This window comes from Mastacembelus armatus, chromosome 12, assembly GCF_900324485.2.
Source record: "Mastacembelus armatus chromosome 12, fMasArm1.2, whole genome shotgun sequence".
Classification (NCBI taxonomy): domain Eukaryota; kingdom Metazoa; phylum Chordata; class Actinopteri; order Synbranchiformes; family Mastacembelidae; genus Mastacembelus; species Mastacembelus armatus.
This window is the reverse complement of record NC_046644.1, coordinates 14,805,269-14,831,296: the sequence shown is the minus strand read 5'-3', so window position 1 is coordinate 14,831,296 and position 26,028 is coordinate 14,805,269. Positions and strand designations below refer to the sequence as shown.

At 39.7% G+C, this 26,028-nt stretch overlaps 2 protein-coding genes across 6 annotated transcripts in view; one reads left to right on the top strand and one right to left on the bottom strand.

Moving 5' to 3' along the window:
• The first annotated feature begins 264 nt into the window (after positions 1-264).
• alpk2 (alpha-kinase 2) lies at positions 265-10,509 on the top strand. Its single transcript, XM_026297643.1, has 11 exons — positions 265-348; positions 1,860-3,910; positions 5,110-6,664; positions 6,789-6,936; positions 7,353-7,480; positions 7,604-7,648; positions 7,739-8,037; positions 8,292-8,380; positions 8,486-8,703; positions 8,803-8,851; positions 8,936-10,509. Exons 2-11 carry the CDS (start codon positions 2,015-2,017, stop codon positions 9,141-9,143), a joined length of 4,635 nt encoding a protein of 1,544 aa, XP_026153428.1. The 5' UTR covers positions 265-348; positions 1,860-2,014; the 3' UTR covers positions 9,144-10,509.
• A 3,812-nt stretch (positions 10,510-14,321) lies between these two features.
• nedd4l (NEDD4 like E3 ubiquitin protein ligase) overlaps positions 14,322-26,028 on the bottom strand; it is a 36,432-nt gene continuing 24,725 nt past the window's right edge. For 4 of the 5 annotated variants that reach the window (XM_026297162.1, XM_026297163.1, XM_026297161.1 and 1 more), the window contains 16 exons: positions 23,635-23,832; positions 23,057-23,134; positions 21,410-21,464; positions 20,909-20,967; positions 20,471-20,536; positions 19,909-20,138; positions 19,621-19,742; positions 19,398-19,468; positions 19,023-19,118; positions 18,827-18,900; positions 18,622-18,682; positions 18,350-18,409; positions 18,120-18,227; positions 17,325-17,421; positions 16,612-16,684; positions 16,001-16,103 (listed from right to left, as the gene is read on the bottom strand). In XM_026297162.1, the coding sequence (XP_026152947.1) occupies positions 16,001-16,103; positions 16,612-16,684; positions 17,325-17,421; positions 18,120-18,227; positions 18,350-18,409; positions 18,622-18,682; positions 18,827-18,900; positions 19,023-19,118; positions 19,398-19,468; positions 19,621-19,742; positions 19,909-20,138; positions 20,471-20,536; positions 20,909-20,967; positions 21,410-21,464; positions 23,057-23,134; positions 23,635-23,832 (1,551 nt within the window). Of the gene's footprint in view, positions 16,104-16,611; positions 16,685-17,324; positions 17,422-18,119; positions 18,228-18,349; positions 18,410-18,621; positions 18,683-18,826; positions 18,901-19,022; positions 19,119-19,397; positions 19,469-19,620; positions 19,743-19,908; positions 20,139-20,470; positions 20,537-20,908; positions 20,968-21,409; positions 21,465-23,056; positions 23,135-23,634; positions 23,833-26,028 lie in introns of all 5 variants that reach the window. The other variant, XM_026297158.1, reaches the window with a different exon arrangement.

The window sequence follows — 26,028 nt, the reverse complement described above, 5'->3', positions numbered from 1 at the left end:
ATTTGTTAAAAGAATTTACCTAACAAGAATTTACAGATTTCTGCTGTCTAAAGTCATTATTAATGGTCAAAAAAGCCACTTCCCGTTTTAAAATTCCTGTATCAACTACATATTTCTGTAAGAGTCATTCTGCAAAGCAGGCCATTACTAAAACAGCTTTTAAATATAGATACGAGTGTTAAATGTTCAAGATCGGCACATGTCTGCAATATCAGGTAACTGACTTTGTACTTGCGGGGGACAACATTTAAAAATAGACTCACACCCTGAGACCACTGGCTCTGCCCGAGCTCATACTGAAGTCCTACATCATAAGTCTATAACCTCAACCACACGGCTATGAAAAGGGTACGTACTACTTGCATGGCTGGAAATCCCCTTCACAAGCTAGACAACTGTTTTAATGCCTCAAGTAATAATAATACTTTTATCGTATATTGTATGATTCAGCTGTGAGGTAACTTGTTGGATATTTGTTTGTGCTGCCAGCACTGCCTCCTCTGTAACAACTCTGCAGACAGACTGACACACACTCTGGTGTACTGCATGACTCACTCTGTCAAGCATCAGTATTTATACTGTGATTTACAAGTATAATGATTTTGGTAAGCGTTTGCTTTAACCTGCTGACATGTACAGTGCAGTCAGTACAGTCAGAAAGTCTTACTTTTTGCAGCAGTTTTTGTTATTATATTGAAAACAAATGTTCTTAGTTAATCCCTGAGCTCACGTGTTCCCAGTAAGTCATTCACAAACAGAAGCTTTAAAGCTGCAGCAGGTTCCTGGGGGTTATGTGGCTGAGGACTGAGCTATTTTGGCACAGACAATCCAAATGAAATCAAATTACACTCGCTTGAGCTCAGTCACAAGGTGCTGACAGTTTTATTGTTTTTCAGTGTGGGTAGAGAGCAAGCCCTACCCAATGCACTAATCAATCATAAAAATAAGATTGATTTCTGTTCAGTTTTTTAAAAAGTACCCTTAACATTAGCAATTTAGAGGGTTTTAATGTTTTGCGCGATGTTAAAACTTTGTGAAATGTATTTATGTTCAGTGTGACTTGATAAACACAGCTAGGTGTCCTTCACTGCAGCAGGAACGTGACAAATGCAGGTCATAGGTGAAGATATACTGGTATTTTCCAGTGTCTGTGCCACCAGCTCCCCCCTCAACCATGTATATCAGGGTGCATGTTTTGAAGCTACCCTCTTCAACACTTCATATCAGGCTTCTGTACACCATGTACATCAGATTGTCTGAAGTGGGCAACATGGGCAATGTGTTATCTTAAACAGCAGCAGAACTATATCAACCTTTGTCATAAAACATGGTTACTTGCTTTTACAGTCACCTAAAATCCCTAAATACCTGGAGCTCTAATCTAAAATAAAAACAACATTATAAACAAGAAGAAAACTGCTTGTTCCGGCGATGATTCTCCTTGTTTTTAAATGTATAACATTTAAGATGCGTGTCAGATCTAAGGCCTTGTGAAATGATATTGTTATTTTAATATTATATTCATATTTTTATTTGGTAAATAGTGATTAGGATGCATACTTCTTCCAGGACTCACACTCATAACACAGACATTTGGGACATATTTCTGTGTTCTGTATTTCTGAAACTGTATTTCAAAAATAGATGCAACATGTCGTTTCCTGAACCTAAGATGAGAATTGCACACAAAGTGACAGCTAGAGGGAGATGATGGGCCTTAGTTCAGATACTTCAGGTAGACAATGTAGATAAATACATGAGACTGAGTTGTTTTTTGTTTTTTTTTTAACTCTGTTTTCTCATGTTACAATTTAATTGTGAAAAATCTTTATCCTCTAATGCCATGCTTCCATTTGCAGGTACTGAATGTCAAAAGTCAAGCATACAGTTGGACCCAGCAAAGGAAATGATACGAGAAAAGCCAAGAACAAACAATCTGTGACTGTGTACAGAAATCCATCCTCAAACTGTCTGACAGCAGGAGTCTCCTCCAGCGCCACGACTAGAAGTCCTGATGGACCTGTCACGTTTTTGCACAGATGACCAAACACAGTCACCTTCAGGTCTCACAGACGGTCAAACAAGGGATTTAGATGCTCATTCTCTTTTGCACAGTCGTACAGAAAACACGCTGCCTGCATACCCGACAGGGACAGAGACTGTGTCAGATTTTTCAGATCCCACTGACAAATCCACTGAGCCTTTAGCAAACGTTTCCAAATGCCTTCTCTCTCAGGAGACAGGCACCAACTCAGACTGTTCAAAGCCATCATCATTCAGTTATAATACATCAGAATGCTTTTCATTTAATTCAGAGCCTGCACTAAAGGAGTTCAGGGTTCATGGCTGCTTTGGCCCATCAAAACCTATTTTACCTCTACCTCACCTTTCCCATGAGATTATTTCACCCCCACCTCAGACCTACACTAAACATGAATCAGGTCTCTCTTTTTCTGTCACACAAGACAATATTACATCTCAACCTTTAGGAGACGTATCATCTGTTCCTGGTGGTTTACTGGAGCCACCTGTCTCTGAGCTTCTCTCCAGCCACATAATTAGCTCTGAACACATTGAAGACACAGATCTAAAAAGGTTGTTATTATCAGAGTCAGATAGTTTAGAGCATGATGCGGCTATAGCTCCTGTGTCAGACCTTTATATCTTTGAAAGTGAGACACAAGACTTTGTCCTGAGCCGTAATGTAGATCCCTGGGAGATTAAATGTCCTGAATGTTGGCCATTATCACAAACAGGGAAGAAAGAGGCACACGGGAGCAGTGATACACATGTCCTGATGTGTGATTCATCAGACATGGCGACACATTGCCATTACAATGCTACTCAGGAACGAGCTATGGTGGACTATGAGTCAGATGGGATCCAACACATAGTGCTAAAACCACCTGCTGCGAATGCCTGCGAGATGTCGATAAATGATGTGGGAGAAGGAAAAGCAGAGGTCACTGGTTTAACCCACCAACCATGGCGAAATGACAGCCCTACTGAGCTGTGGCTGGATGCGTGCCAGTACCTGGCAGGTGAAGATAACGAAGATAAGGATGCTATGGGTCATTCTTTGGTACAAGGAGCGCTCTCAGCCACCAGCGACTTGTCTTTTCTCCCAGGAGAGATTCAAGGTTCAGGTTACAACCCTGAAGGTAGCTACGGGATTGGCTGGTTCAAGGATGACACCAGAAGTTGGGGGCCACCAGTGGAGAGGTGGTCGTCAGTGGACAGCTGGGCAAGTGCTCTCTCAGACTGGACTGGGATCATCACGGCTCCACCAGAGGACATCACAGCTGCCTTCACTGAGATAGGGGCCGAGATAGATGCTCTGACACAGGCCCTAGCAAAGGACGATACTTATATAGAGACTGAGCCATCTAAAGAAGAACAGAGTCAGGCGACAGCAGTGGAGACGCAATCACAGCCACTCATGGGTGTCCAGGATCAACCTCTAGTGTCTCAAAACATTACAGAGAGCTCAAAGAGCTGTCTCTCTTTATGTGTCACTGCGGAGGGACCTGAGCGCCAAGACGGAGCAGTTTCCCAGAGTGTTGAATCTGTGTGTGATTCAACACCTACTAAACAAGGAGAAAAGGAGTCCAAGAAAATCCAGGGCAGCCAGACAGAATGGTCTCCAAGGGCCACTGACTGGCCCTCATCCATGAGTTCATCCAGTGCTACAGCGGCCTCTCGTGGAGGAGGCGCAGATGTGACAGATGTTCCATTAATTCCTGTATCTACTTCTTATGCAGAGCTGGACCTTCCTCACTTTGGTAAATATGTCGAGTTCTTGGACCCGGACATTTTCATCAGCAATGGTGAAGATCCAATCATTCTTAATATAACAGAGGAATCTGATTTGGAGGGACAAAATGTAACTGCAGAGCCAGTAACCAAAGAGGTAAGATGACTTATTATACAGACTCTTTCCTAATTGTACAATATAGACCTTCTGTCCTGTACAAATTTGAAAAGTGCAGAAAGTTTATGTTCTTTTTACAGGAAAAGCAAGAATTATATGCAAATGTTCCACAACTAAACTTTCTTGAGTAGCAGTCCCACATACACAAACACATACAAATGGCTGCCCACACACTCAGTGGTAAGCCACTTTCTCTGAAGTGAGTAGCGGAGAGAGAGCGAGAGAGAGAGAGAGAGAGAGAGAGCGAAGACAGGAAAGATTCAACCTTCACAACAGAGACAATAACAGCAATCACGTTCACAGCGGTTGTGCTGACAGACACATCAGTCATGCCTTTGGAAACATGGCTAGAACATTAAGCGACATTCCCTTTCCTGCCCTTGTCAGTGTTGTCATACCTTCAGCAATGATAGCCAATCATGAGGTACGTAGCGTACCCCTGAGAGTGTCATCCATGTGCAGAATGCCGCCACACGAGCCTCACCAGAATTTGCACCTTGCTTTGTAGTGGATCCATTCACTTTGCACCCAAGATTTTTCACACAAACGTGGTTTTGGATTATTTGGTTTCCATCTCAAAGACTGACAGCTGAGTGTGCTGAACTTCAGATGGACAGAAATGGCTTCTAATAATAGCTGAGAGTTCATTGATAATAGCATGCATCCGTGGCGTGTCAGGGTAGAAGGGTGAGAGGAGAGCACAGCTGAGGACTGAAACATGATCCTCCTTTGCTCTCTCTCTCTCTCCTCGAACACACCCTTTAACAGAGCCATTCCAACTACATCTCCTTTAAAAACACAGGATCAGGACACTAGCAGGTCTGTGGGCCTGGGAGACTGCACTTGATTGGTTTAGGTGCACAAGATAAAGCTGGAGCTCCAGTTTCTAACAGTGACACATTAGGTTGTATGCAGGACATATGGACTGTGGGACAGGAGATAGAAGCATGGTGTTTCATAAATGTTTGCATTATGGCTCTATACAAAGGTATGTGTTAAAAAGAAAGATATTTTACTTTAACCTACTATCTGTAGAATAGACATTTCAGAATCTGCCTTAAGTCTTACAGTCTGAAAGTGAAATGTATGAGGATTGAAATTGTTCTCAATACATTACAAATACATGGTTTTTTAAACTTGCCTAATATTTTTATTATCATTTGACTTCTTGTTATCAGCCCATTGGAGATGGACTGTGTGAAGTGACAGATGAGCACAGTATCTCCCAGCTGGGCTTGGTGGTTGAGCAGGAAGAAAAAGTTGGGCCAGTCGGGACTGATGTCAAAGGAACCAAATCTTCACCAGATCTTCATCTCCTCACCACACACTCTCTAACAAACTCACAGGTACGAGTTGAGGACACACAACCTGACCTGGATTTTACTGTCCTCACACGCTCGTCACCTGACCTTTACCCCGACATTGATGGAACATGTCAGGTGGAGCCACGGTGTGGGAGTCCTAAGTTTGTTATTCCCTTAGCCCCTCTCAGTATCAGCTCCTCCCTCGTCTGTCAAACAAGCAGCAGTTTGGAAGGAGATCAAACTTGTGCCAAAAGGTCTCTCAATGACAACACAGAACTCTGTTGTGATCACGTACAGCCCTGTGTTCCACAGCCAACCTCGGATGGGATTACAGACAAACCATCTCTGGAAGGTGATGAGGAGCTGATTCATAAAAAGAAAAATACACCAGACTCATCACCAGAAGAACAATGCAAACACACAGATGCCACCTCTGAGTGTTTCTTCACTGGGAGAAAGACAATACTAGAGGACGTTTATGAGCTCAGTAGAGAACTTTCAAACTTGGCTGTCGTCCCTGCAGATCATTTCATCATTTCAGAAAAGAACCGTGTTGCATGTATCACGTTAGACTTAAATGACCCATTTGTTTCCAGGGCTGCCAAACCCATGTCCATAAAGGTACAATCTGTGAAGACTGAGTTGAATAAAAAAATTGAAAAGATGCCTCACAAAACTCACAAGAACATCTCAGAGAGCAAAACACGTTCCAAAAAGGACAAGTCAGGTGGCCATCATCATCATCATCATCATACCGCACAAGCTTCCAAGAAGCAGGAAAATGTATCTCCCCCTGTTTCTGCACAACAACAACAAACCTGCAAACAACAAGACACTCTTCTTACTGGAGAAAACCATACCAGTGAATACACTCCTGCTGGATTTGAGAGCAAGGACGATAAACTGGTGATTGAGACCAGTGTGGAAGCTGACAAGGCTCACAGCAAGCCACATGGCAAAAAGAAGAAGAAACATGGTCTGAATGCAACACCAGGAAAGAGTTCACCACTGGTTGAAGTGGAGAATGGAGCAAAACCAAAGAGTGCAAAAGGAAGAATTGATATGTTCGAAGCCAAGCTGGGAGCTAAAGCTGGGGAAGCTAAGAAGAGCAGCGAGCAGTCAGATGTTGCTGAGAAAAAGCCCCAGCAACTGGAGGCTAAAGCCTCTCAGGAAGAAAAACCTCCACATCACACAGGCCATAAAGATCACCAGCCAAATGATTTCACCAATCCTCTGAAGGACGATGTTATTAAGAGGCGACGTCTGTCAGGACAGAAGTTTACCAAGATTGTCAGCATTTTGGAGTCTAAACTAACAAATGCAGATGTTTCTGCCAAAGTGAAGGGAGAGGAGTCCAAGGTAGACACTGGAGCAACTCATAAGAAGTCGTACAGTGAAGTGGTGAAACAGAAAACCCCACCTAAAGAAGGTAATGGATCTACATTAAACCAATTTTCTGCTCAGATCAGTTTTCCAAATGTTCTCTTATATAATTATAGACATCATACTATATTTTTCATCTTATATTAAAAGCATCATCATAATTTATGCAGATATCAAGGTGGTTCAGCCAGTCCAAGCAGTGTCAGTGAGTGGGGATCCCCAGAGTCTGTGTCTGTGGTGCCAGTTTGCTGCAGTCACCTCTGACCACTCTGTCACCTGGAGCAGAGAGGGCACTGTGCTGGCTGAGATCAAGAGAAGGTATTTTACCTGAATTTTCCTTTTCTTTTTTTCTCAAAATTAAGTCAAATATGTTGCTTTGTACAAATCTTTGTACAAATACTCATGGCCGGGAATCTCAGGCAGTTGGATTTTGCAGTTATGCAGTACTGCAGGGATAAAATAGGTTTTTACTCTAGTAGTACTATTGTGTGACATCTACTTTCTATAGTACAAATAATGCACCTAGATATACCATTACTTGCAAAAGACTCCAGTGAACATGAACATTTACCAGGAAGAGATTCATGTTTTTGTCCCACAAAGCATCCTGAATTACCAAAATGTATAGAATATCATAGAAAATCTGAAAGAAATTCAGATTATGTTCAGGTTTAGAGGCAGAGGGTTTGTGGATTTACCTGGTGCATGTTGTGACAGTGTTCCTCTCTCTGAAGTGCAGGGGACGAGAGTAGAGCATCGTTCACCATCACCAACGCTTCTCACAAAGACCTGGGCAAGTACCAGTGTCAGCTCAGCAGCTTACATGGGTCCTTCACCCTGGACTACCTGCTAACATATGAAGGTATAAAACATGACTGTCGACTATAAAAAATAAAGACCACAAACAGGAAAAATGTAAAGCTATAAAAAACAAATTTATTTACAACAACTATATATCTTCTTTTTGACTCTGACTCTTTTACAGTACTTAGTGAGATTGTCATCCCTTCATCTCCCAAGACCATTGCAGGTGAGTTGTGATCTCAGGACAATAGTCATAACACAGTTTAAAAGCCTGTTTGTTGTTTTAGATTTTGACTGACATCTTTTTCTTTTTCAGCCACTCCTGTAGTTGTGGGGGCAGAAGAGGAAGATGTCCATTGTTCTAGGCTGATGTTCAAAGAGGATTTTTTATCTGACCAATACTTTGGAGATAACCATCCTGCCAGTATCATCACTGAAAAGGTCCACTTTGGGGAGGGGATGCACCGTCGGGCTTTCCGGACCAAGCTGCAGGCGGGTGAGATACCCCTGTTAGAGCCGGGACACCCCTGTGTGCTCAAAGTACACAACGCTATCAGTTACGGGACCAAGAACAACGACGAGCTCATTCAGAAGAACTTTTCCTTGGCTGTAGAGGTAAGAACCTCACAGGACTCTGATGTTAGGCACAAGGCTCTATCCCACTGTAGCTGTGTGTCACATATGGCACGGCACATCTTCTTCTGCAATAAAATGATGGAAATGGGATGAAATAATAATTTAAAACATAATTACAGTATTATTTGTAAGGTTAGGGACATTGTATTCATTATAATGACCCTAATAATTAGATTTATTATCATTATGTGCAGAGATGACCTGATACATAAAGTTGACTTTGTGCTCTGTAGGAGTGCCAGGTTCAGAATACAGCAAGAGAGTACATCAAGTCGTACACTGCTGCAGCTCAGTCTGCTGAAGCCTTTGGACAAGTCCCAGAGTGAGTGACATGTTTGATAAACTGCAAACACAAGGCACAAATTAGCTTCTTGCAGCACATTTATGTTGTTTTATTTTACGTTATTGTGTTTGATGCTTCCATCAGAATCATTCCCATCTACCTGGTTCACCGTCCATCCAATGACATCCCCTACGCAACACTGGAGGAGGAGCTGATTGGTGACTTTGTCAAGTATTCAGTGAAGGACGGCAAAGAGATCAACCTGATGAGACGTGACTCTGAGGCAGGAAGGAAATGTTGCACTTTCCAGCACTGGGTTTACCATAAGACTGAAGGCAACCTGCTGGTTACTGACATGCAAGGTCGGGGCAAAAGAGTCAATGAGAGTGAAATGCATGCAACTATATGAGCTCAAATCAGTCAGCAAACTGTTGTGCTGATCTGAGTTTTGTGTTTTTCAGGAGTGGGAATGAGGCTTACTGATGTGGGGATAGCCACATGTAAGAAAGGGTGAGTATTGTATTTTGAGACTAATAATAAATGCACTTTTTTCATACATACAAATTAATCTGTTAATAATGGATTTCTTTACAGATATAAGGGTTTTAAAGGAAACTGTGCCACCTCCTTCATTGATCAGTTTAAAGCCTTGCACCAGTGCAACACATACTGTGAGATCCTGGGACTCACATCCCTGCAGCCCAAACCTAAAAAGCCTGCATCTGCTCCAAAAGCTAAACCCCAAACTTCTGCTGCACCCAAGAAGAAAACGTTTGGGCCAACGGTCAAGGGCAAGTCATAGCAGCAGAGTCCTGGATTAAGGGTCTTAGTGTTCAGTGATTGAAAACTGTGTTTGGTTTGGTTTGCTTCTCTGACTCTGGAACTCTTCATGCAGAGTTTGACCCAATAGAGGAGTAAAAACCACAACGGGCTGCTGCAGGCTAGATGATGGAGACAAATGGGTTTGACAAAGACTATTGCACAATCCAGTTTTTCATAAGTGAGTTTGCTGCATCTCATATTGACCATGTGGGGGTATAATTTGTTTTTAAGATGATTTTACCAGAGATGTATAAGAGTTTGCGCATTGTATTTAGGATCTAAGGGAGGACACCTTCACGGAGTCTGGGAAAACTGTGATACATTTAATGATGAACACTTGAAAATGATGCTGAGAATGATGAGTTTGTCTACAGTGATGAATTGTGACTTCTTGATTGCTTTGTTGATGAGGTATTATCTTTTTTTTTCTTTTTTCTACTTCTGTGATTTTTTTCAAACTATTTGTTCATTAAATTAATGAACATGTTAATTGATTGATTTGAGGAAATATGTTTGAAGTAGGTTGTAGTGTCATAAAGACACAATCGAGAACACGTTACTTGGTGCAGAGTCACACAGCATGAATGGACACTGACTCTGTTGTGCTGTGACGTGACAAACGTAACTTCACTTTAATGTTACATTAGTATAATGTTTGTTTATTGATTCAGGATGAGCTCATATTTATATTCTGGAAACAACACAGACATCTTGTATGCCTTTGAATGTATTCATTGCAAAATGTGAAGATTTATTGATTTGTTATTTCATTATCTGGGGCAATTATGCCAGTAATTTCTGGCATGTTTTCAAAGATCAATACTGCACTGGTTAAAACTCAAAATATGTGAAAGCAAACCCAATAATAAGACATAATATACCTGAAATCCAGAGCCAGCCCTATATATACACAGTGTAAACAGTCTATATGTAGCATGCCAACTATTCCACTGCGGTTTCAATTTGTTTCAGTGTAATAAGACTCTGTGTCCTGACACGGCCTCCCCGTTGGAGCTGTGTCCAGTGTGTAAGCAAACTGTAGAGCTGTATTATTAAAGAAAGGTTTCTGGCTGAAGACACTTTCAGATTTCCGATTGTGGTTCCAGATTTTCCACATATTTTTCATATTAACTCTAAGGAATGGTGCAACCATTCAAAACAGAGTTTATTTACAACATTTGCATGGATGGAGACAATAATACCTTTACAATAGTTTAAATAAGATACATTTCATTTTAAAATAGCCAAAATCAGGACAATACAAGAAATTCCAGCAGCATGCAAACAAATGACCTATCTATTCTTATCTGTGCTTATAGGAGAAAGACTCAAACAGCACATTAGCCCCTCAAACAGAAAAGAAAATAGGTCAAACTTAGAAGCTCGAAATCATCTATGTTTTCAGCTACATCTCCTGCATGGTATGATGTGTCCCACACTAAGGCCAATATTAACACATCAGTACATCTTAGGCTTTATAAATGTAGAACGAATCTATCATTGATCTGCAAAAGAAAAGTTTAAACAAATTAAGATTAAACAGAAGCCACAAGAGAAACTGGTGGCCAGAGAGAAAAATAGACAAACCAGGAAATGGAGGAATACACTGAGGTCCTTTTCACACTGTAGCTATTTAGTGTGAAAATGGCGTTTGATACACAGGACACAAACACCATTGTCACACTCCACAGCTCTGGAGGACAACGTTTGCTGTAGATATGCAAAGGAGAGATTTTTAATACAAACTGGTGCCTGGATGACCTGGTGAAAGAAGAAAAGAGTAGAATCAGCCATGGAGAGAGCAAAAAAAAAAAAATGAAGGTGTTGGTGTGTGACGCCAGCTGTCAGGGCTGAGATAAACTTCAAACTCATGCTGGAATTATATTAATGTATGATTTATGTAGATTTTAAACTCAATATGTTAAACTATAGAACACAGTCAAAAAACATGTTAAGCAAACATGCAAGGCTTTTAAGCCTTATCCAATGTGTCCAAAGTCCATTTGTGTGTTTTTTTTTACTGATTGTGGGGATGACTGCACCTGCATGTATGTGTGTAAGTGCAAGAAAGCAACAAAGTTAGAGAAAATCTGTGTGATCCTGCTTTATTTCTACAGTACCAATATTTTGTTCTTTAATTTATTTTAGTATTTGTAAGATTCAGCTGGTTCAGACTGTAGATCACAGTAATCAATGGCATCTTTATCATTTTTGTTTTTTTATCATACATTTTTGAGCTAAAATGTTTTTTCACGTTAAGTTCGTCATTAAACATGAAAATTCGACTTTACGAACCGTAAGAACTTTGTTAAATCATCTATTCTTAGTTCAGGCCACCAACAAACTTACCTCAAGTTTCTAAGGTGGATCCTCTTTCCATATTCGTTCATTCATACCCAGCAGTCAGTCTCCTGCCCCTGCTTCCCCAAGCTACTCTCTCTTCTCTGCTCATTCCCTCTCATACCAATGTCTTTGTCTCCCAATCTTTCGGTGCCAAACAGAGTAACACGTCTGTAGCTGCAGGTTCATGGGGGCCTTTTGGATTTGGTGCTGTCCCGTCCAAGTCTTTATGTAGACAGAGCAGGGTTTGGACAAACAGCCAGTTCCACATTAGTGATAAGCTACAGGGGAAGTATTGATCGACCCTGACCAGAGGTATTGCGTGAGGGGTGGAGGAGGGGAGGGCCAAAAATGGCTCTGATGAGGCAACAGGGCCTTAATACCAAAGTTTCACTGAAAGTCACTGTGAGCTGAATGTAACAGACTTTAATGTCCAGGTGATAGTTCCAGACAAAAAAAGGACTGCAGGCACAATATGGAGCAAGATTAGACACATATAAAGTTAAGATGTTTTATTCCATGCATTAATTCCTTATTGTATTTTTCTGAAAACAAAGAATATTAAAGAAAAACTGCATTTGTAAAAAAAAAAAAAATCACTACAGTACTGTTAAAATAATACACAAAGCGAACGTCCATGTTCTTAGTAGTTAAAGGTTCAGATTAAAAATGGTTAGTATAATCACGATAACTAATGATGCTATTAGGATCAGTTTCACTAAATAAGCTATTCCCATTAAGACTGATTATTAAATAACATCCCTCTTAACCAGAGATCTGACAGGGTCATTCAGCTCAGTTTTCCCCATGTGAAGCCTTAAATCATTTCCAGGAGTACTTACCAGCTTAGTTTGCCTGAAAAAAATTTACTTGAAAAAATAGAAATCACATTTTGATTAAATTATTTACTTACACATACTATATATAGTACACATACTACACATACTATAATAGCTAAAGGGTGGAAATATTGTAGCTAACTAAAATAAAAAAGTTGCTACTGCTACTCCAAATGGTGGTAACACAAATGTACACTTGACCAATCTAACCTACACTGTTTCAGTTGTATAAGGCTTTAGACTACATAATTAACCATGTTATGCAATCTCCAGTTTAAAATCAATTAAAATGAACACATGTGAAACATAATGGGTGGTGTCAGTAAGGGGTAGTTACCAGAGTTCATCTGTAAGGGCTGTGGGGGTTCAATCAGACAGAAAAGGTTGGGACACAGCGTCCTAAGTGACCCATCATCATCTAACATCGCAAGCGATAGCATTTTCACTTGTTTATGAAAAACTAGACAAAAAGACATACGTTTAATTTTGGCTTGTAATATCTCACACAGTAGCATAGAAAATACAAACAATATCATATCTTTAGAAATCAGGTATTAGACCATTAAACCTACCTCAGTGTAAAATAACTGAGTTAAACTCACATTCATATACGGTAAAATGAGGCTTGTGATTTCACTGCATTAAGTGTTTTACTCACTGAAACTGAGCCAGTGTAGATATGTTTTTAATAGTGAGTGGCTTCTATTAATGCATAACCTGGACAACTAAATACTTTAAAGGTTTCCTCAGATGAGACATATGTACAACATTAGAGTTGAAAACAACCATTATCATATTTATGCTTTCAAGTTACTGTTAGCCACTTTGTGTCCAACTAATTGCTTAACTTGTCGTCAGGGTTTCATTAAGGTCAATGCTGTGACAAAGACAGAAAAAAATCTAATTGTGAGGTCTGGAAAGAAACGTGCTTTTTTTCTAATGACTAATTTATAAGTCCACTTCCATGGAGAAGATCACCAACTTGTTCTCATTTGGTTTTTTTTTATCTGAGCAGGTGGAACGTTTTAGAAGGTGATTCTAGAGAAGAGTTGGCTCTTGGTTTGTTTGTGACCAGATGGAGGTTAGAAGGGCTTGATAAAATGTCCCCGGACTCGCAGGGTGGCTTTTATTTGCTTGTCCTTGGTGCTGATAACTCCTAGACTACCTGTGTGAATGAACTGAGGTCCCTTCACCACACCACGTGCGCTCACACACCACCAAAGGACAGCAACAGAAAGAGTTGTACGTCTCATTAATGTAACATCAGGTATACTTACTTGTATGCTCTGTAAAATGAGGTGACGAAGGCATTTGAGCATGAGGGAAATGGTCCAATCAGGAGAATCTGTTTGTGGTGTGGATGGAAGAAAAAAAAAAAAAAAAAAAAAAAAAAAAAAAAAAATCCCTCAGCAGCTGCAAGACTGCTCCACATGGAGTTCAACATTTTCTGAGAACTGTGTGAAAGGAATATGTTGGCACAATTAAACAGATTCCTGTTGCTATGCAACGGCTACAATTAAAGGACCATTCCCACATTTCTGTAAGTCCTTAAAACAGTGCTGCTGAACTGATTAAGGGACTGGAATAATGATAAGGACTAAAATGTAACATTGCATGTCATCACATTTCTCCTTGTGTCTGCATGGGTTTTCTCTGGGTACATTTCAGAGACATGCAGTTTCGGGTTAGGTTGACAGGTGACTCTACATTATCCATAGGTATGAATGTGAATGTGAGTGTCAGCCCTGTGATAGACTGGTGATCTGTCCAGGCTGTACCAGGAAAAGCAGCAGATGATGGATGGAGGGATGCTTAAAATGCTCAATACTCTAAAATGGAATAATTCTGTGTCTGCATCTAGTATGAATAAAGAAAAAAGTCTCAATTACCTCGAACAGCAGTCTGAGAAGTTTCAATTTTATTTGACTGAAGTTAAAGCACAAAGAGTTGCAGAGAGTGGTGGAATCTTTAACAAAAATGATATTTCATGCCATTCATTAAAAAAAAAAAAAAAAAAACTTCCAAAAAATGTAAAAAAGGGATGACAAGAGGGAGGAAAACACAGGGGAAGGAAAAGGTAGAGAAAAAGGATAAAGGAGATCAAATAGGGAACATTAAAAGACGTGAATCTCTGCATCACTTCTGTCAACATTTTCTACCTTAGCAGCAGCCCAGATTTACAGACTATTTATATTGCACCAGGAGAGTGCTCTGAGAAAAAAAAAAAAAAAAAAAAAAATCACATTCAAGTTAATGACAAAAGACATACAATAGGCGACATGACCTCAGAGTGATCTATAAAGTGCCCTTTAGGTTAAATGGTGTTAGAAAAAGGAAGGAGAAACAAAAAAGTTCTTTCTTTGTAAGAAACGTGCTGCTTTATATTCAGTGCCAATCACAGCTTTTCTCTCAGACGCACACACATACAGCTTCATTTTAGTGTGGATCAGTAATACTTCTGTTAAATGTAATACATATATTTATATATGAAAGAACTTAAAGTGATTTTTGAGAACAATTTACAGCATTATGAACAGCAACAGGCATGAGGATATCAATATAACCATGACGTCTCGGGGAAACTAACCCCAGTTTTAGTTTTCCCTTCCCGACCTTGAGACCGATTATACTTTCAAATTACTATGTAGTCAAAGCAAACACAAGATACAGTTTCATGCTGCTTTCATAGCACTACAATAAAAAACATTTTATTCAACACATTTGCTATCACCATAACAAATGATATGGATTAATAATTTCCCAGACTAACCAGATTTACACTTCGTTACACACTGTCATATAGAATTGTCAAAATAGTAAACATCATTGTTCATCAGTACAAATATGTTGAGAGTATTTTTCTGCAAGAATTATACCAATGACTTAAAAAAAAGTTTCTGTGATGTCAAAAAAATTATTTAAAAAAAAAAAATTCTTTGGGGATTATTTCATCCCCCATTCTCAAATCCTTAGCAGTGGTTAAAAAAGAAAACAAAAACATTATTCTACAAAAGGCTGCAGAGGCAATTTCTGATCACAAAACATAGAAAAGGCTCTACGAAGGGGTGTGGCCGGTTTCCTGAAATGTGATTGGCTAGCATTCCTAAGGTAATCTGGTGTTGGTCTAAGGATTTCAGAGAGTTGTGATCATAGTGCCATTGCAGTTTCTTAGAGAAATAGTGCATGTAAGAGCCAGATTAAGGCCATGCTAAGACCCTTCCACTGAAGGGTGCTTGAATACCGTGCTATAGTGTGAGTAAAGGAGTTATTGAAATGCATTAGTGTTTTCCAGCACTGCAGATTTTCACAGGACGAGGGTAGAGGGGAACGAAATGGCCTAGCAGGGCCAGCTCTCGTCATTCATCGCTCATGCCTGTGGGTAATAGATTTCAGCATTGATCATTTCCTTTCTGTCCCCAGCACCTTTAAGGAGTGACCAACCCAAACTGAAAAGATATAAAGACATAGGCATATTGGCTCAACAGGTTGCTGTACAGTCTCAAACCACCGTGCTGTGATGGTGGCTCAGTCAGGCATTACAGTACAACATGCTTGCACAGAACTGCTACAGCAGCTGGTATTTGACATCCCTGTGGCTTTTTATTTTGTTAATATTATTATTTTTTCTGTTAGTTGGATGCAGTCAGAGGCTGCTGTTTTAGTCGACCCCCTCGAAGCCCTGTGCGTTCTCCACAGCCATGAGGAGTTTCTCTCTCAGGTCCTCGAACGATTCGTAGGTGGGCAGGTCTAAGCGATTGAAACTGAGGGAAAACATTTAATCAGCATTTTAAAAAGATAACAAGTAAAACAATAGCAAAATAAAAATTTAAAGTACCATGTTAACTGCTGAAAGAATTGCCATGACAATGACATTTTGTTCCCAGATGATTATCCAAATCACTCCGCTGATTACGAACTGTTCTCTAAGATCCCTGCAGCTCTACATGTTTGTCTCCTTATAATATTTACAAAATGAATATTAACAAAATCTGGTATGACATTCATGTCTTCCTTCCTTATGAATTCAGCTGTACTTTGCATTTATTGCCTATTACCAAATATTATACAATGTTAATAGGCTACACAGGCTTAACATTAAAATATTAGCACTGTCAATGTCATCATGACAGCATGTAGATGTTAGCATTTACAGTAGCCCAAAGCTCTGCTGTGGCATCCATGAGGCTGCTGACTGGCTTTGAGTTGCTTTTACTGTGACTGTGCGTGCGCGTGCGTGTGTGTGCGTGTGTAGTAGTAGCAGTGACATACCATGTGTGAGCTCTTGGCAACTTATCAGGTGTTCCCCACTGCTCAATAGTGAACAGCTGAGGACCATTAGAACCTGGCACAAAAGAAGAAATTATAATTATATTGACACTGTTGATGTAGAAGTGTTTTTATTAGATCACAAATTTCACCTCTGGCTCAGTTAAACAGATTAAATAGTTGCTGTAACAAGCAGGAAGGACAGCTCCTTTGTGCCTCATGCCATAACTCTGCACAACACATCTTCTCTGTGTGTCAGATACCACCCTGGACTGACTGTCTGAACTGGCAATATTTGCACACAGGTTCTCTCTTTGAAATTTTTTCATACTTATAGTATATTGTTTTTTGTATATAATTTCTATATTTCTGTCTTTTTTTAAAATAATTTCTAATATTGTTTTCTTTTCCTTGTGAGATTTATGTTTATGTTGAGTGCCTGTAATTTGCTGCTGCAACAGAATTTTTTGGGATGAATAAAGTACTTCAATCCATCTATCTATCTATCTATCTATACTAATTCAGTTCTTGGAATAGAAACACTGTTGCTTCATCTTTTCTAGGAAAACAATTTTAGTGTCACTGTGAAAAGTCAAAGTTCAGGCCCTGCAGCTGTAACAGAACACATACGACTTTACAAACGATTTTAAAGAACCAGTACTGCTGTACAAGTAGGAAATAAAAGAAGCATGAAGTTATCTGGTAAGGTCACGCACCATAAAGTTCAGCAAATCCGTTCATTGGCACTCGTGATGTTCCTGTAACAAACTGAAGGAGTCGGATCCTCTTTTCAGCATCCATCAACAGCACAACCTGACAGGAGAGCAGAGTAAACAGTTTTCACGTAGAAATTGCTTTATGAAATAGTTTACAGACATTTATCAAATATCAATCAACGCTTTGTAAAAGATCATTTAAAAATGATCAAAAATATCATTACAACTATATCACAGAGAAAATAAAATGACTCAAATCTTTAGCCTACAGTTTTGCAATCTAGTCTGTGTGTGTAAGATATCAAAGTTAAAAAAGAAAAACACACAGTGGCACAAATTCAAACAGAAACTGTTTGAGCCAGTTTAGTTAATCAGATGACATGGCATGTTTGAGTGTATAAGTGTATATACATGTGCAAAAAACTGTGCTTGTTGTTTGCTGTCCGAGTACACGTGTGTGTGTGTGTGTGTGTGTGTGTGTGTGTGTGTGTGTGTGTGTGTGTGTTAAAGCTTAAGTCAAGACAGATGATAATGCGGCCAGTACTCTTCTAGGCTCTTTCATCACAGCAAACAATCCCGTTCTTCCAAGCAGACTTTGATCTTCAAAAGTGAAGCCAGCCAACCTGTCGCAGGCCGGACCAAAGCTGGAGCCAGCTTTTATTATAAAAGATCCAGCGTCCATGACTTACACGTAGAAGCATGTGGCTGGCAATTTACAGTGTGCATAACTGTAAACGGCTGTGCATGTGATACCCTTTGTCTATTTGAGTCTGTGTGGGTTTATAACTAATCTACCTTCCAGAACCACTGTATGACAGGATGGTTGGGGCAGTAGCCGTTCTTGTAAACAGTGTGTTGTCTCCAGTCGTTGACATCGACATCACCCAAACCACACATGAGGAGCTGCAGAAAGACAGAGAAGGAAAAGAAAGACAGCATTACTGGAGTCATCACACACACCTTTTCATAAATTAAATACATATTTATGACTTGTCATTCACGTTCTGCTTGCAAGGTAACCATACCTCCAGTTCGTTTTCATCAAAGATCTTAATCAGATCTATGAGAATGAGCTCAGTGAAGCCCTGGAGATGAAACAAAAAAGAATTGATGACAACTAAAGCAGAATTCATGCAGAGCAATTTGTTTCAAGAAGTTTTTTACGTACGTTTACACAAGTTTAAATACATATTCGTTACAGAGGCTGAATTTAAGGTTTATTCTAAGGGCCTCACACAAACACAAAGTCTGTGTCATACTGCCCCCATGTGTTGACAGCATCATTGCACATAAGTACCTCCAAGAAGGCGTTCATCTGCTTCTGGACCCGATTGACAAACCTCCACTGGATGACCAGGCTGTTATAGAGAAGATTTTAAGTTTTAGCTTAATGTTTCATTTTTATGTATTTATATTGTAACCATTGTTGGTCCACATATATTCATAAAAAAAACAAGATTGATGAAGTAAAAGGGAAAATATGTATAATTTATATTTCGTACTCTATATATTCCTTTTTGTTCTCATTGGTGACAACCATGTCTGAGCCGCTTGGCTTCAGGTCGACCTGGTACGTCTGAGAAAGAAAAACGCACAAAGGAAATAAAGATCAGGAAACCCCTGCCATCCAGCTACTCACTTTTATTACAATGCAATAAAAATAAATATTGAGATTTTAAGAAAGTCATGCTTCCACACCTGTCCAAAGTTGTCCTCATCAATACAAAACCTCAGGTCCAGCTCAGTGGGATCATTTTCCAAAATCCACTTCAGAGAGTTGTAGTACTCACTGTCCTGCAGGGCAGATAAAATTGGATTTTAGCTGTGAGATTGTGGAGTCCTCACTCTTCACTTTAATCACTACAATCAGCCAACCAACCTAATCAACTGTTAATAAAAAAAAAAAAAATTAATGCTGATTTTTAAAATAATGGAAAAAATGGAATCAAAAACTTAAAAGCATGTTCACTGAATACATACTTCAGTATATTCCACAGCACTAAACATGTCCTACAACAGCGTAATTATCAAATTATCAAGAAGTTCATCATTTAAGGAGCAAGGAGATCTTACCACAGACTCCATGTCTTTAAGAGAGATTTGTTTTCCCAGCATCATTTTGTAAAAGGGTCGGATGAAAAACCCTGACAGACATACAACATTGTGCTGTAACATTATATGTGTGCAAAAAAGCTTAAAAACATCATTGGTAATGTTTTCTCATACGTGGCATATACACTGACATCTATTATTCAATACATTTATCATAGATCGAATCCAACAAGAAGCAGCTTACCATCCAGTAGTTTTCCATGAAACACGGCCATTCCTGCCACACGTCCAATGAACTTGAAATAGGAGAGATGATCCTCATTGCACAGGCCAGAGTTGGGATTGATTTGGAGAGTGTAGTTGTCCCTGGACGGACAAAGTGAAAAAGTCATTTTCAGGATACTCAGTAACACATGAGTAGAGACATGATAGCAAGCATGGTTCCTTCACAGTATCGAGGGTTTAAACCTGTCTTCTCAGTCAGTGGCAGCTCTGTAAATCTAAAGTAAACACACACAAAGCAGACACTTACGTGGCAGAGTATTCAAACAGGCCATAGTAGGGATTAAACATCTCCTTAGATAAGAGGAAGAACCACTCTCTGGCCACACCACCGTAGTCCAGTCCTTTCTCTGACTCAAACTCGATCCACAGCCGTGCCTTCAGAACATCGGGCCTCTTCAGGGACATGATTCGACGGTACGACTCTTCAAAGATGTTGTTCCTATGCAGCTTCATCTCAAACCGATTGGGGATATCAGCCTTGGAAAGAAAATACATTAAAGCAAATAAAAAAAATTAAAAAAAAAAAAATGGTGTGTTTAGATAAGTGGAAATGTGTGACCTTGATATAAAGACAAGTGATACTACTAAAGACAACTACTGCTCCTAAAAACTGCTGTCTGAAGAGTTTGACTACAATATTGTTGCCTGATCAGCCTGATATAGAATCATCTAGAGGCATCTTCTCAACATTTGTGATCATTCGTGATTTATTGAACACAGGCTGTAGAATTCACTGTCAAAACCATTTTATGCAAAAGCTCCCCTGTGTGAAACCCAAGGCAGATCTGCATTTTAAAATCAATTCTTACCGGTTTCTTTAATTTCTTCCTAAAGTAGTCATACTTCTGTTTGAATTCTCTGGAGTATGGAACAGCCTGCACAGACAACAAAAGAGCACACAAGAGTCAAGAAATGACTGTTAAGTAGAGTGACAGCTCAGCAGCGCAGGCAGGGCAAGCTATTTACTGTCCAGCAAACATTTTGCTAATGATATAAATGTTTCCATTTCTTATTAAATGAGGGGAGAACATTATCTGAAGTGGCACACAGAATGACAAGAAGGTGTTGGCATGTTAAGTGACATCTGCAGTGACAAAGTGATTTATCTGTGCAAGAATGTGCTGAGGCTGACGATAGTGTGCAACAGATAGAAGTAGAGTGTTAAAAGAAGAAGGCGTTTCTGTGCAGCAACGCTGATTTGGCAGTCACTCTCTGAACAAGTGGAGCAGTAGGAGTGAACTACTCACGGGTCCTGTGATAGCTGGGCTCTGCAGACGAGGGTCCTCCCACTGTGTGTTCTTTGTATCTAGATGAAACAAACAAATAACATGTGACTGGACTCATCAGGACTTTTTTTGGTCATTTAGCAAACATTGGATGTATTTACTGGTTTTATTTTATTGGCTTTCTTGGCATTGGTTGATTATTATATAATTAAGAGTAACTCCATTCAGACACAGAAAGATCAATCAATTTATGAGGAGGTTTTGGTACATTCATTCAAATCAAGATTCTCTGATTGTTTTTCCACTTTAACAGCTAAGTGAAACTGTTGCACTACATTAAGCCAGAACACTGTGAGCGTTTGTACTCAGTTAATGCTGTAATGGATGTGGTGCTTTGCTGTCCCTGACACTGAAAAATCAGTGGCTGCATACTTTACACTTTAGTGATAAAAGAACAAAGCAGATAAGGGACATACACACCACCAAATCCACACATCAAAAGTCATCTGTGAGTCATCTTACTGTGGTCAATGTAGAAAGTGCGTCCATCTGAGTGAACCCTTTCTTCCCATCCAGGCTGAAAAGGGATCACAAGAGAACATTAGGAAAAGCAAAGAGTCAATTTTAGACACCACAATTAAACAGGCCACGCTCAAATAGTAATTTAAATCCATCAGCTTGTATTCCTTTTTTTAAATTTCTGTTCGATTGAACTTGACTGACCATTAAATGCCCCAAACAATGACAGCCCAGCAGTGCAGGCAGGGTAAGCTCAATCAAACACCACAAAGGAACTGAAAGGATTTTCTCTCCTATTTGAGTCAGGTCTGCAACTTTAGCAAGGCAGGGATACAACCACAACATAAAAGTTAATCACCACCACTAGTTCAAACCAATACACCACCACTGTGACCACTCATTACAGTGTCACAGGCCACAGACACTTTTACAGCACCAGCAATCAGGCAATTAGAAAAATTACAGTAGAGAATAAAGGGTTAGGGAAAGGGACCGAGTCTGACTATGTATAGTATGTGCATTTCAAAGTATGCTGCAACTGCGTGAGTGGAGACCAGACTGATGGCATCTGCAGCATACAGCCAGTTCCTTCCTCTAACATACAGTACAGCAGCTTTTGTTTCTCTTGAAACCTCCAACCCTCCCGCTGCTCCTAATTCACCCCATTTTCCTCTTTCTGTCCTTCAGTGTTCATTCCTCTTCTCTCTCTAACAAATACCCAGAGCACCTCGCCTCGTTCCACTTTCCCAACTCGTCTATCTGTGCCTCAGACACCGATAAAAGTACACAGACATGGAGCAGTCTGCGGGATCCCAGGAGAATGGCAGGGAGCTCCAAATGTTAAATCATTAACAGAAAGGAATGACAGTGGTGCAGGTAGGGCGCACAGAGAGAGGAAGTGGGTAAAATACTGATGAAGAGAGAGGGGAGAGGTACAATCCATCCATGCTGGTCATGAGAGAGAAAGAGAAGACAGAAGAAGAGAGAGGAAAAAATAAATAGCACAGGCTGTCCGCAGGCATTTGACCAGACTGGACCGGACCAGACAGGTAGGTAACGCAGGCAGATGGAGGAAGGCACCAACCAACCTCCTCTGGTAGGTTCTGCCAAACAGACATGGTCAGGTGTAGAAGTAGTAGCAAACATTAGATCCACCAGAAGGGAGAGAAAGGAGAAAGAGAGAGAGAGAGAGAGAGAGAGAACACACACACATGCCACACACAACCCTGTGAGATGTACAAATCCACGAAGCTTTGATTCTTCAACATCTAGCTATGATAAAGTTTAGCCGACAAGTTAGTAGTTGCCCAGTATCACACAGATAACGGTAGGTGACCCCTAACTAGCAGGGCTTAACTGCTCTCAGACTCTGCCTACCCCCCTTACCATTTACATTCTCATTACTCTTTCATTTTTCTAACAGTGCCAAAAAGGAAATGTCTTGACAGTCTGATCACATGATGCTGTCTGATCATTATTGCAAAACTCTCTTTATTCATATACTTAGAATTAAACATAAATTGTCCACTGAGTTGGGCTTAGTTGGCCTGTGAACAAAAACCAGACCTCCAACATGAAAAGTCAGCAATGGTGCAAAAAGCAGTTTTTTTGTTTGCTAATGGTTAAATTCCTAATTGTGACTGAACTTACAGGAAGAGGACCAAGGTCACCAGGCTCCATTGAGTTCTTATTCCTCATATGGACTGGATATTTCAATCTGGGATCCTCCTAGTTGTCAAAAGAGATGAAATAAAACATATTTTGATTGAACTATAAAAAAATATATATACTATACACTCCATAACTACTATTGTTAAAGGACAAAAACAAACTCTGAAATATAACACAACCTTCCAGCTTTCACTTAAACCGAATTAGTTGAATCAAAAAGGGTTAAAGTAAATGTGACACTGACTTTTACACCACCAGATGTCACTATGAGCTCCAGTGAGAACAACTCTAACCACTGCCCTAGATTTTAAAAGCCTCAAACTCCCAAAAAAATGCTTGAAATACATTGCACTGGAGTATTAACACCCTATGCTGGCCTGAGATTATGCAGGCAGTACCCTAATTCAATGTCTCTGTTCTTCTTATAACTGTTATGAAATATTATTGCCCTTTTCTGGAAAGTGCTAAGAAATGATATTAAAATTATATCTGCACAATAAAGTGCTATCCTTCATTTAGATAAATAAGAACTTCAACCACACAGCCTCTTAGCTCACCCAGGTGGTTGTTCTGCTGTTGTGGTCAATGAAGAAAGGCCGTCCATTGGGGGCTATCCTCATCTCCCAGCCTGGGGGCAAGAAGCTCTGCTGCACTTTGTGCTGTGACTTGGGGGAGCTGTAAGGGGATGGTTGGGGAGACTGCGGGTTGGAGAATGTGTCCTTCACAGCCCTCCGCACCTGGATGTTGTTTGCTCCCTGGAAACACAGCTTGTATAAGTTTTTAAGTCCTGCAAATTTCAGGTTTTACTGACTCCCTGGATACTACTTCTGACATTTAGATAATATAAAAGTAAAAAAAAAACGAAGAGAAAATCGTTCATTGTAAAACCTAAGTTCTTCTAATAAAAGATACCTTGCTCCAGAAGAAAACATGTATCTACAGGATACCTACCATTACTGGCATCTTAAAAACTTCTAAAACAACAATAAAGAGACTAAAGTTTTCTACCATAATGAGTGTACCTACATCACAGTGTTCTTTTAGAAGTAATTATCACTGACTGAGCAGATTTTTAACAAGAGAAGAGACTGCATTAATTAATCCACAGACCTCCCACCTCTGGAAGTTGTAATTACAGCATTCTGCTGTGAGAGTTTCACTCTTTTTTTTTTTTTTTTTCTTCCATAACACATTGTTAATACTCAGCCTCCTGCCCCCACACACACCTAATTAACCCTCCTTCAGGTCTGTTCCCTTGATAGTGAATCCATTAAATGCAATGGGAGGTCAAAACAGACACATTTTTAGATTCAATGAGTTGATTTTAATTAGCCAACTGCATAATTTAAAGGTTAAGGTAAGATTATTTTTTTTACATTTTGCATAATGATAAATACGCAAGAAGATAAATAAGTCACTTCGTAAGTTTTCTAAAAGGTCAGACTTTCGACTGACTTACACTGAAGGTATGGGTGTGCACGCAACGCTCTCTGATAACTCACTGTGATGATAATTGCATAAAATCATGCAAGACAATCTAACTCCAAACTGAATAATTTTACAGCTTGCGATCGTCTCAGGTAGTCAACTGCTTCATGTCACTGTCTTATAAAGCTTGTGGGTCAAGTTAAAATAAAAATAGAAGGTTAATTGAATAATCTGTAGTGTCATGCGGTCAACACAAACTACCTGCCCTGTGCAATTATCAAACCCCCAATCAAAAGAGCTGGGCCTCAGGAACAAGAAACAGTTGAGAATTCATCAACTTGTGTAAAATGTAAAATGTGACATGTGACATGGCTTCTTGCTTCAAGGACTGCTTCACTTTTTTGTTTCTGGGGAATGAAGATTTTTAGTATACAGCAGTCTGGTTACAGGCCGTACGACACACAAGGTGTCTGAGGTAACCTTAAATGTTAACCAGTACCTATTCTTTCAGCTGCAAGACACAACAAAAGGGATGGTTACTGGTTTAGGTTGGCATATTGTCAGGATTCTAACCTTTGCAAGTTGTGAGATATTAAGATCAGATTAAATAAGTAAATCCACCGTGCAGAAGAAAGTGACCAGAGAAAACATAATTCTCTGGTCTTATATTAGTGGGTATTACATAGGTATAGGCTCTTTAAAATCCTCAAATGTTCCTTTATGGTATTTACAAAATTGATCTTAAAATACAAAACACAAGACCTAACAGGGGTGTGGCTGCATTTATGTTGCTAAAAATTAGGTTTAAGGGTGTTTGTCCCTGAGTTGAATGTTAGCTGTTAGAAAACAACAATCATTTGTGCACTGTGATCAATTTAAATAACTGATTCAGCAAGTGGTAACCAGAGCTTTCATCTTAGATTCACAGCTTCATCCTGTTAACGTGGTTGAAAACATTCTGTGCTGTAATGCTGACTGTGCCAAGAGTGCATACTGTTAACATCATACTCATCATCATGATTAACAAAGCTTAGAGAGAGGTTGGACCATTTCATGTGACTGAGTGTTTAACAGAGAGCAGGTTTAGTGCTTGGTCATCATCTTATCCATTGAAATTGAAAGAAAAAGCAGTTTGAAGAAAGAAAATCGCTGTTAATGCAGATATGAAAATAACAGACGAATAGAAAAAGTGGTTAAATGATAAGATTAAAATTTCCATTGGGTTGTCAAGGATGGGAAGAGAGAAATGCCGCATCAAGACAGATAACCTAAAAGGAGGAGAGATAACAGATGAGAAGTGTACTTTCAAAGAAAGATATTGAAGCTTTGGTGACATAGGTGGGTATGGATCATGATTTGATCGTCGTCTCTAGGATGGAAACATTGGTACAATGAAAAAAACAGGTGTGGAAGGTTAAAGACTGGAAAAAAAAGAAGAATCAAAAGAGTTCTTCTAAGGTAGTGCAAAGAGGAAAAGGATCTGGGTATGGTGGGACAGGGCAGTGCAGCTGGTTAATTCTCAC

Coding starts and splice junctions, on each gene's coding strand:
- alpk2 (XM_026297643.1), top strand. CDS start 2,015: ATGGACCTGTCACGTTTTTGCACAGATGACCAAACACAGTCACCTTCA. Junction 6,665..6,788: donor GAAAACCCCACCTAAAGAAG/GTAATGGATCTA, acceptor TAATTTATGCAG/ATATCAAGGTGGTTCAGCCA. Junction 6,937..7,352: donor CTGGCTGAGATCAAGAGAAG/GTATTTTACCTG, acceptor CTCTCTCTGAAG/TGCAGGGGACGAGAGTAGAG.